At 39.1% G+C, this 11,680-nt stretch overlaps 1 protein-coding gene across 1 annotated transcript in view; it reads right to left on the bottom strand.

Annotated features, from left to right (window-relative positions):
* Positions 1 to 2,906: 2,906 nt before the first annotated feature.
* Positions 2,907 to 11,680, bottom strand: part of SYT10 (synaptotagmin 10) — a 60,283-nt gene continuing 51,509 nt past the window's right edge. The window contains exons 4-7 of the mRNA XM_075602820.1: positions 6,532 to 6,652; positions 5,572 to 5,743; positions 4,268 to 4,397; positions 2,907 to 3,823 (exon numbers count right to left, since the gene is read on the bottom strand). Of these exons, the coding sequence (XP_075458935.1) occupies positions 3,752 to 3,823; positions 4,268 to 4,397; positions 5,572 to 5,743; positions 6,532 to 6,652 (495 nt within the window). The 3' untranslated portion in view covers positions 2,907 to 3,751. The remainder of the gene's footprint in view (positions 3,824 to 4,267; positions 4,398 to 5,571; positions 5,744 to 6,531; positions 6,653 to 11,680) is intronic.

Raw genomic sequence — 11,680 nt, 5'->3', positions numbered from 1 at the left:
TATAAAACAATGCAAAATACTAATGGCTAATGTATTAATATTCGTATGTTGTATGTTGCCATTTGAAGCTACTGTAGGATTTAAAAGGTTAAAGATGTCATGTTTCATGGCTAAGTGATAAATAGTAACAGACCCTTTCAAAAGAAAAGAGGTGAATCAAAGAGTAACACAAACACAACTCCAGTGGAGTCCAGCAATATAAACACAATGAAAACATGATATAAATTGTGCTTGCTTAGTCACTTAATGTATAGTACAAGTGGCCCACATAAACGGTGTCTTATTTTAATACTATCCTGTATTGGTTAACCTACCCACACTAAGTGGAGCTGGCGTACAGTATATAACAGTCTTGTGATATTGCTGATACAAGTATCTTGATGTTAAGACACACACTATGCATGCATACCAATTACATTCAAATAAAGTGTCATGAGCAGGAATAAAGAACGTATGTAATCCACATTAGTGACCAAGTTCCCAGAATAACTTTTACTAATGCAAAATGTCTTTCTTATTTATATTTTTTATTTTTGCCAAACTGGGTGTTTCAATGGGGGGGGGTGGTTTTGTTGCAAATGTGACAGCAATTCCTAATTTTAGAATATGTTATTAATTGTACATGTACTGAATGGCGAACAAGTTCTGTTCAATGCAATTTTCTGTACACGTGCAACTAAAAAAGGATAAAGCAAAGGTGCATTGAATGTGAGATACTTAAGGGAACCCATCCCCTTTATGGTAAAGGTGCTTTGAATGCAACCTGAGGTGCTCCTTGAATTAACCCCTTAATAGGCAGAGGGGCCAGCTATAAACTGCAGAGTAATACGTTGATGGTCTTTTTTGCAGCAAAGGATTTCCATTTTACGCAAATGGCATGCAAATAAAGCTTACTTTCCCATTACTTTAATGTGGTCATTAGCGACGGCCACATCTTTTTGGAAGTTGTGTCCGTCTACTAGCAATCCTAAATATTCCCCATTCTATTATCCAATCAGAATCTCGGATTTTATCAGTCAATCAGAATGCTTCATTCTACAAGCCAAACACAATGATCTATTCTATTATCCAATGAGAATACTCCATTGTATTATCCAATCAGAATGCTCCATTCTATCCATGAGCCAATTAGAATGTTCTGTTTTATTATCCAATCAGAACACTCATCATTATTGTGTGAGCTGCCTGAACAATCCTTATCACTGTTAGATCGTGACACATGGGATCGGGACATTTTATTCAAACATATGCAACAGCCATGACAGACAATGAATACGCAGAATGGAGCATGTCATAGCAATGTTACCCATACTACTTGGCTCTTTGGGTGACGGCCATATTTATTACCCGAAAGTGTCACACACTCAGGTCAACGTCGGCTAAAACACAACACAGAGTAATACCCCAGATCAGATAAATAAAAAAATTAATCCTGCAATCAGGGAGGATAGTTTACAGCATTTAGGAGCCTTGAATTATATGCGTCTTTATGGCAATGTTTATTACAATGACAATGCCATATTTAGCATGCAGTGGTAAGATTTACAGCCAATTCAAGTTAGGGTGCCTTTTTATTTATCTATGGGGGTATACTTATTTTTTCTAATCTCATTATTCCAGTGGCACTATGGGCCGTCCTTACATTCCATCTTCATTATTTTTTTTGGCCTTAGCACCAGTATTTTTTTTTTCAAATATGTTATTTCTGGATGTTTAACCATATCAATGCATCTTTTAATTGTTTTATTGATCAAACTAGATGAGGGTCAATTAGCAAGACAAATTAGTCAAAGGAAAGTGTGCCTTACAGCTTGCCAATTTCGGTGCAAAAATCAGGGAAATATAGTGCTACTTTTTGCACCAGTTTTGCAACGTGGAGGCTTTATGTGTAGCACCCTACTGCAATATAATGTCTCATATATGACACTATTATATTGCACGGCTGCAAATATCATTACTAAATATAGCTCAACAGTAGTTAATTGTTTAATCACTTTGAACTGTTTTATAGTTTTCATGTCTAGGGTGGAGGCATACAGTAATCAAGAAAATCTACTTAATTCCACCAAATTATAGAAAATCATACCTAGAAAATATTTTCTAACAATACATCAAACAAGGATTTTCAGTAGATAAAAAAAAATGATGTTTTTGAAGCCCTGAACCATAAAAATAAATAAATAATATATATATATATATATATATATATAAGTATACATTACCGCATAGCAGCAAAAAGGGAGACAGCACTCAGGTGAATGAAAATAAATGTATTAAATACAGCACATAACTCCAACGTTTCGATCTCACACGGGGGATCTTCCTCAGGGTGGAGATCCCCCTGTGGGATCGAAACATTGGAGTTATGTGCTGTATTTAATACATTTATTTTCATTCACCTGAGTGCTGTCTCTCTTTTTGCTGCTATGCGGTAATGTATACTTTTATTATTTATATGGGACATGCACCTATTCATTATTGAATTTCTATTGGAGTGCCAGTGATTTTTTATCACATATATATATATATACATGTAGAGGTATCAGTACCGTGTTAGCCGAGCTTCAATAATCAAAAAATAAATAGATGATACCGTTCTGTGGCTAACGAAATGCTTTTATTTGTGCGAGCTTTCGAGATACACTGATCTCTTCTTCCGGCGATGTTACAATGAATGAAGCAAGGATTACTTAAAAACACTGTTTTTAAGTAATCCTTGCTTCATTCATTGTAACATCGCCGGAAGAAGAGATCAGTGTATCTCGAAAGCTCGCACAAATAAAAGCATTTCGTTAGCCACAGAACAGTATCATCTATTTATTTTTTGATTATATATACTGTATATATATATATATATATATATATATATATATATATATATATATATATATATATATATATGCACTTATACTTGCTTGAGGATTATTTTTTTCTAAATTCCCTTGATTTTGTTGACTTAATGATTATTAGGGTCTGGCAGATTTGACAAATATTCAGCAAGCCACAAATACTAGGTTACATTTGTCAGTCTGAAATCAATTGATTTTAACCAACATCTGCAAATAACTATATAAATCACTGTCCCGTTAACTTGCTAGTTTGACTATGTAACTGTGACTGCTGTCCACACATGTATCCATTCTGCGTATTATTACACTAACCCCTTTCCTGCCACAGGGGCCACCTATGCATTGCATTGTGTTACATTTTTGGCCCCTCCAGCAGATAGGGAAACCCCTGCTAATTTAGTGTTCCACCCTGTCAGTTTGGGGAACAGTTATATATAGCAGCACTGTCCAAGGGAGCAACATTACCAACTGTTCGGAAAGGTCTACCCAATACCAACACTGTTCCTGCTGGTGTCACATGTGCTCAGGAGCTGGGTGCCCGTTTGATAATGTCTGTTTGTTGGCTTATAATACTATGCAGTTTTGCAGCTCCTGAGTGCCTTAATGAATTAAAAATTTAACAACAATGTACATGGTGACAGACCACAAGCTATATGTAGGAATCGAAAAGTATCCTCATAATTCTTGGGTAGGCTTCAACTCCCCTCTGGTGCCCCCAGCCTTTTTAGTTACCCCATTTATGGATGGTGTTGAAGAAGTTGAGAGCTGTTACTGTGTATCACAAGTTGTACATTGCACAATGAATTCATTTCACATTGGTTGCTGTACATATTGACTGCTCTGTAGGGACCCGCTGCTGTCTGCATGGACTTGCCATGAGAGTAGAATAGAAGAATCACTATCTACGGTGTGGCAGGTGGTTTAGGTGACGAACAGGATCCTTGACTGTCAAAGCTGGTCGCCTGACCGGGCAGCTGAAATTGAAGAGAAAATCCTCAGATTCTGACTTACAAAACCTCAATTTTTTGGCAAAATTAAAAACATTCAAATTCCTCATATGGTCGATGTTTATCCAATATAATGTCATTATTGCACATTAACACTGGGTTTGGTGCCAGTCAGTGCAAAGCTGCCATGTGTCTTGTATTATATATGTGTTCATGTTGTTCTCATTAAAATGAATAAAACATTTGACTTGCTTGAAGTATCACACAGCTGTAACATGAACATATCTTATGGTAATTTAGTCCCCTCTAAGAACATGATATTATACAGATGGTGTTCTATGCATTTAATTTGCCAAGTAATTTAATTACTAGATATAATATGTATACATGTTTTTCACAGTACTCAGCATCATTTTATATTACAGCACGCTCATTTACCATTTCTGCATTAATAACAAGTGGGATACATACCTCTACCAGTGGGTGCCAATGGGTTATTGGTTTTCTTGGATATGCCAACATTTCATTCCAGTGGTCTCTGCCAAGGCCTTCTGTATCCAGGCCTGTTCTGCACACCCCAATCACCTCATTGTGCCCTACCCTGTGAAATTGGGTGAAGCAGAAACATATTTACATTTGGCCCACTTACCCATTTTGAAATGTTTCAACAAAAATTAATTGAAGAGAAATTACATTGTATTATAGAAAAATATACACAAGAATTGCACTTTTTTTTAAACAAATCATAAATGGTAACAGTACTTGAAAGGAATCCCTGGTTAAAGTGGGGACATTTGTAATCCCTGCGTAGTATTAAAATAATGACATTTGATGTACTTACGAACAGCAAATGTAGAGTTTTCGGGAATAGGTGTTGTACTGGTAGAATTTGGCAACTAATGACACTGCCCATTAGCAGACTCCCTATTTTTACTGTACAGATTTGCCACTTATAGTTGATACTAACAGAGGCATTGGCAACACTCTTTATTAACATCAATATATCAAATGATTTCCTCAAGTTTAACCCTGCTCACATGTTTTGTGTGGAATAGTTTTGGAGCAATATAAAGAGTTACAACGTGTTATAATTGGGTGTCTCCCATTTGTGCTTGTTAACAGGTTACTTACATATAAAAACAACATATATATATATATATATATATTTGAGATTTGATGTGTGCCTCGATGCATGTTTATAGCACTTAATACATAGGGTGTTATGCCTTAAACTGATAATGCCTATCAGGGCACAATTGCATGGAAACGCCAATTGTTTTAAAGTTAATAGTCAATGTATAAAAAAACTCCACCATTCAAGGACAAGGAAGCCATGAGTACATCTGTATGTTTTCTACCGGACCTTTCTTTATTGTAATATACATAATAAAAAATGTTTTAATTATTATTTGTTTTCCTCCAGTCTCTGCTAGTAAGAATTCTTTATCCCTCTGGAAATAATGAAGCTCTCCATTGAATAAATGTGATTACATTTTTTAACCAATGTAAAACGCTGTTCATTATGATAACAAGCGACTGAGTTCAGTTCCCTGCCTGCTCTCCCCCATTGATCGTGCCCCCCCCTTGCCCTTGTTCCGGCGTCAAATAACGCCACGTGGTCATGTGACATGAGTTACAAAGGCCTCGCGTGCTCCCCGGCATTTAATTTAAATGCTTTGGGGAAGAGCATGGGACTTCTCTAACTGCCGTGCCCCCCCAAAAAAAATCTTATCCCCCCCAGTTTGCACTCCCCTGCCTTAGAGAATGGTGCTTACCTATCATAGTCCATAACGGCTATAGAGAGGCTGACCTGGTCCATATTCTCGGGAGGGATATCGAAAATGATGGCCTCGTTATAAACCGGATTTAGAGTATTCTTTTTTGTGGTTGTTTTCCGCTTTTTCAGTCTCCGACCTTCACACATCAGTGACACTTTCACATAGGGATCTAGAATCAGAGGACGTTGTCATTAGGTCATTGGTGGAGAGAACCACAACACACGTCATTGTTCGTCTAATCACCACCTGAAGCACTATATAATTACATATGCTGGTAACAGAAATTGCCGTTACTTGCATGGACCTTTTAAAAATCATTCAAGTAATTTTGCTCCCAGTTGTGCAGATTATAATTGGATGCAGAAACATTATGCAATCAGAAACCCATTGTTAACTTTGTCTCAGGCTGAACTGCAGGTGTTACGTTTCCCTTTATAGATTTTGCTTCTGCATTTGCAATACCATTTCCAAGAAAAAGTGATCAAAGTTCTTCAACCTCTTACATGAATGAAGCTGCATGATGGTTTAGTAAAGTAAGTTTCAAACACAAACGCTTGGAGCTTCATAAGCTTTTTTATAAATTTGCTCTCCACAATCTTTCCCATAACATGTACTTTGGAAAGTTAGATTATTCGAGATTTAACATAACCGAATAAAGCAGGGGTGGGCCAGCCCTGCTTTAGCACAAGTGGCTCAGTCTCTGCTTCAGCACAGGTGGCTCAATCGAGCCACCTACAGAGGCACCTGTGCTGAAGCAGGCATATCCTTAAAACCTGACCTGCTGGTGGCCTTTGAGGACTGGAGTTGGCCACTCCTGCTTTAGTCCTTGAAGGTCAAGTGATCAACTAAGGAAATTTGGAGAATAAGAAATGACCTATACCCATATGGCTTGCTGCTGCTTCTATTCACCACATTGTATTATTTAACAAACAGGTTTTGTTTTCATTAAGAACGTACCTGATGAACCCGTGATATCCATCGCCTTGAGGTTTCTACACTTGATCACTGTTAGCGTCATTCTCCCCGCCGTAGGTAAATAGCATAGGGAGAACATAATCTCCCCCAGATCTATGCTCTCCTGAAAATAAAGGAATTGTTAAAATCATATGGGCTGCATGTTTCAACTTTCTAGAACAACAATTGAGACAATTACTTGCAGTTATGGTAACTTTAACACAACCTTCACTCATTTCTACCTTAGTTATTATAGCAGTGAAGACATGACGACATAAAACCTCTTTCTTCCTGCACAAGTTACAGTCGGTCTTAGAGGTTGATCCTCGAAAGTGCGCCAAATAAGAGCAAATCATGTTATTTTACTTAATTAGGTAACGGATGTTATTTTTCCTTCATATAACCGGGATTCTCAAAGCTAATCTTGTGCATACAGTAAATAAAGCCGTTAGCGAAACCACCATCGTTACGTTACCTGCCGTTTCCAATACACTGGTATTTGACATTGGTCAAACTTTAAGGCGCGTTCTTAACAGAGATTTTAATTTGTGTTACCAAAAACTAATGCAAATCTTGTTATAATATTAGAAACGTATCATTTTTACACATGAACTTTTTCACTTAATTATATGGTACAGTATATAATGTAATAATGACCATCCTTCGTTTATTTTAATAGTACATTAATATAAATGAAATATGAAATCATATTGTTGCAGTACGTATGGATATACATCATTGTACACCCACACTTTCTGCAGTCATTATTAGAGATGGGCGGATTTTTGGGGGTGGATTCGCCGCGGATCGGCCCCTTTCTTTGCTCCGTTGATTTTCACGAATCAGACGCAAAAAGGGCGATTCATATTTTTTTCTATCACCGACAATCCAATCCAGGACCGCGGAATCCGCGTTATTGGATTGGTAAAATCCACCAGCGCATTGTATCCAATTGCGTTTTTTTTTTTTATTCACCCGCACGGATTGAAACTGGAACAATCCGCCGCCGGATTTTACACCGCGGAACAGATTTTGAATGGAAAGCTCGGGAAATGCCGTGAAATTGTTTTTGACAGTTTCTCCCATTGCCATTATTACATTATATACCATATTAATTCACGCACACATATTAATTTAATCACTAAAAAACATAATATAGTTTACGACATTTATATGATCCATATATCCCATACAGGTCTTTGTATGACACACGCAACTTTTTGTAATGAAAGGGTTAAGTCCGATACTCAGTAGTACATTGCTTTTAGGCTATTCCAAGAAATAACGCAATGATAATCAGGATCTGGATGTGACTAAGGGATACCTATGGAGGGTGCTAAATATGGTAGCGTTATTATCATGTGCTAACAGTACCGGAGGCTCAAGGATCCCCGTTGTAAGGTAACCTGCCCATTACCATATGATTTGCATATGAGCAAGCCTTGTAAGGATCCGTTATTTTTAAGGAAAATGCTAGGACATCTTTGCACTAAGCACCTGTGTGGATAGGTTAAACTGAGATAACGGAACGTTAAAAAATGAACACCCCTCTGAGGATCTACCCCTTAGTACTGTATATATTCCTTAATTTACAAGTCGCTTTACAGTATAGCATACACATACAAAATGACTGTTTGCATTAAACATTAACATAACCATATACAGCATGCCAGTTGTATTGTGCTTTTTGAGGATTTCGTTCATTAACCAGAATTATCTTCTTTTACATTTAACAAACTTGTTTCCTGAAACAAATTCTAAACAGTTCTGAGTTCATAGTACACAATGGTGTTTCTCGCCTATACGACTGACCTTTGTTTTCCTACTTGCTCTGACCAAGTATAAAATGTTACTACAGTATCTCAAGAATATCCGTTGTCAATGATAACTCCTGCCATGCTGTTCCATATTTAATAATGCATGTTGCTGGAGTGTGGAGCTGTGGGAAACATATTGATTCTGGAGAAATATAGATTGTGTGTGATTTGTTGTACACTTTATTGGATCATCCTGTTAACAGATAACACGTGAGGAAAATATTATGTGGTCTTGAAAACTGATAATTACACCTGTGAGGATTTTTTTCTTCCTTTAGATATTACCACCTGTGGGTTTTTTTTTCTCTAACCACTTCACTGAATCAAAATAAAGAGGCAAAGTCAAGTTTAAAGAAAATATACATGATTGTTACTCATTCATTGTTGAGTATGCTTTAAAGTTGATGACATAGGTGAATCCAATAGTTGCTATACATTAAGTTGCAAGTCACTCCAGTATCAAACAGGTTAAATGAGACTTGTACCTATATGCTAACCAGAGGACCATTAATGTGGACGTCTAACCTGTAGTCTTCCAAAACAGCAAGCATAATGGCCATTAATCATGTGCATGGTATCTACTGTACACAGGGTTGCCACCAATGGTTTGACCCGGAGACTACGGGTTTTGACCACGTATCTCTGGGCTTACCTAGTAAACCTCTGGGTGGTAGCATTCGGCGGTGGCGTTCCTTTCAGCATCTTCCCCTGCAAGTAACTCCTGTCAATATGGCCGTGTGGTATCAAATGGCGCCCAATTACCATGTCAATGGGAACACTATGTGATGTCACAGCATCACCTGACACCCATTGCCATGACAATGGGACGCTACGTGACGTCACGAGGTGCCGCGTTGCCATGACAACGTGACATCACATGATGCCTCGGCGCCATAAGACCAGGTGTCGATCATTGTCAGGGCAACTTGATGCCGCGTGACGCCGTGATGTCACTTAGCATCCCGTTGTCATGGCAACGCAGCGCCATGTGACGCCGCGCGGTCATATTGATGGGTTGCAGCAGGAGATGCCAGGAGGATGTTGGAACGATGCCAGGGAGACGCCGCCGCTGCCGAAGGTAAGCGCGAAATGTAAAAATGTTGTCTCCAGGTTAACCTTCAGTAAAAGGTGGCAACCCTGACTGTACAGCAATGGCAGTGTGATTCTCTGACTAAAACAGCGGTTCATGCCTGGGATCCTTGTTAAACTGTACGGTTCCTTAGAGCTGCACAAAGATCATTCTTAGATAGAAGACATACATTATGTTATAAATACTGTACATACAGTATTACCTGCGCTCCTCCCTTTGTGAAGTATGCAGCTTGTAAAAGGATTGGCCTTACATATATGGAACAATTCCTGCCCTCCTACCAACTGGGCTAAAATATACTAGTGACATTTTGTATGTCATAAATGTTTGGGGCTAAAAACATAAAAAAGCATTCAAATACAGTATATGTTATCATGTGGTATTTCCTCTACATTATGCAGAGTTTTAGTAACAGTGGTACATTAGTGTTATGTTGGGCCAAAATCATAGTTCTTCACATATCAGCTGCACCAGTTTAGAATTGAATTATACGATGTGATCCCTTTATGTGTGTGGGCTCAGGAGGGGAGTGATTTTATTCTTAACAACCACCCTGTTTTGACCAGGAGAAGGATTAGTTGGGATAAAGCTTTATCACGTAGGAGTGTGTAGCAATCTCTCAAGGACTGCTGATTTACAAAGATATTGTGGCATTCCTTTCATGTCCTAAGTGTCGGAAGTAATGTAGCATGTTAAGCGCTTTCACAAAATGTTAACAGGACCATGGTGCATAAGTAAGTGAAGTTTAAACAGCAATATGCCACAATAAATAAACGTGTATGAAAAACAAAAACACACCTTACTGTATTGTAAATAAGTATAAAGAGGCATAATCCATATATAAGGCATGTCACTGCTTATACAAAAGGGGGTGTAACCGGGTGCTCCTAGATCTAATAGGCAAAAATGCAAAGTGCAACAAATACACAGCAAGTGCTAATACCCAAACTACGATTATTATATATATGTAACCCCTTTACACCCACCCTAAGTGAGATTTGGTCTGCTACTCCATATTTACTGCGGTGTGGTGCGTACCTGTGAGGTAACAGAAGGGCTGAGTGGTCCGCGTTGTTGTGGGGAGAACAGGACAGGATTTACAGGGTACCTTATTTGTGGTTGCAGCGCCTCCAGTCAGCATGAATCCTCTGGATAGAAGGATGCCCAGACTGACACCTGTCTTTAGCCCAAGACAGTTAATCACTCTGATAGATGTTTCCATGGTATTTATTGCATGTTCAGGATCTTACAGCAGGTACATCACTTTCCTTGCTTCCCCTAAGAAGGTCACTTCAAGGCTTGAGGCCCATCCAAGTTTCCTCCTTCATGGTGCTCCTCCTGAGTCCCCTTGTGAGACCAGGGAAGTTGCTGTTCACTCCAGAGAGGGAGGAAAGAGACACACCCACTTTTGGGAAAGTGCCAGTAATTATACTCTTGGGTTGTGCTTGTAACCCTGCCCTATAACAGGGCAGGTCTGGATACTGACAGGCCATCATATCCAGCATGTGACCCAACCAGTATCCACCCTTCAGGCTGACACTTTCTGGCTGTTGCTAGGCCTCGCCTTGGATACATCAAATGTTTCTAAGGCTGCATTAGCACACAAGGCCTTTCTGAAGGAATTACCCATCCATTGCCTGCACCTAACAGAACTTACACTGGTAGGGCCCAGGAAAATAAGTAGCGGCCAGAGGCTAGGCTACATTCTCCCCCTGGTGAAATTCCAACGCCCCGCTTGGACTACAGTAGGCGTAACATCCCATACTGTACAACAACCGTGAATTATCCTAAACGCAAAACATGAGCATACATTAATACATTGCAATACAACAGTACCATACATATCCATCCCCAACTGGAACCTGGATCTAACATGAGTGGTACTAGGGCTACAGTACCTCAGTAGTAGTGGGCTGGATCTGGTTTCTTCACCATATTACCCTTACTATCAGGCACGTTTACTGAATAGCACCGCTTGTTCCCAGACTCGGAGATACACTCCACCCTGTTCTTATGAATATTGCGCCCCACACCCCATGCTGTTGTCAAACGCTCTATTTCATTCTATTCTTCAGCCTCGCGTTGACCCTCCACCATGGTAAGGCACCCACTATAGGTGTAACATGTAATGCAGGCATAACAACATAATTCATGGGAACCACGGGCATTACCGGTGACAAGGGCCGATAGGTCACGGGTTTAACAGGGTAAATCAGAAAGGGGTACTCTGGCTGTATGGGGCTGA

This window comes from Ascaphus truei, chromosome 5 (assembly GCF_040206685.1).
Source record: "Ascaphus truei isolate aAscTru1 chromosome 5, aAscTru1.hap1, whole genome shotgun sequence".
NCBI lineage: Eukaryota > Metazoa > Chordata > Amphibia > Anura > Ascaphidae > Ascaphus > Ascaphus truei.
Note: the sequence above shows the minus strand (reverse complement) of the source record. Positions and strands in the feature narration are given on the sequence as shown.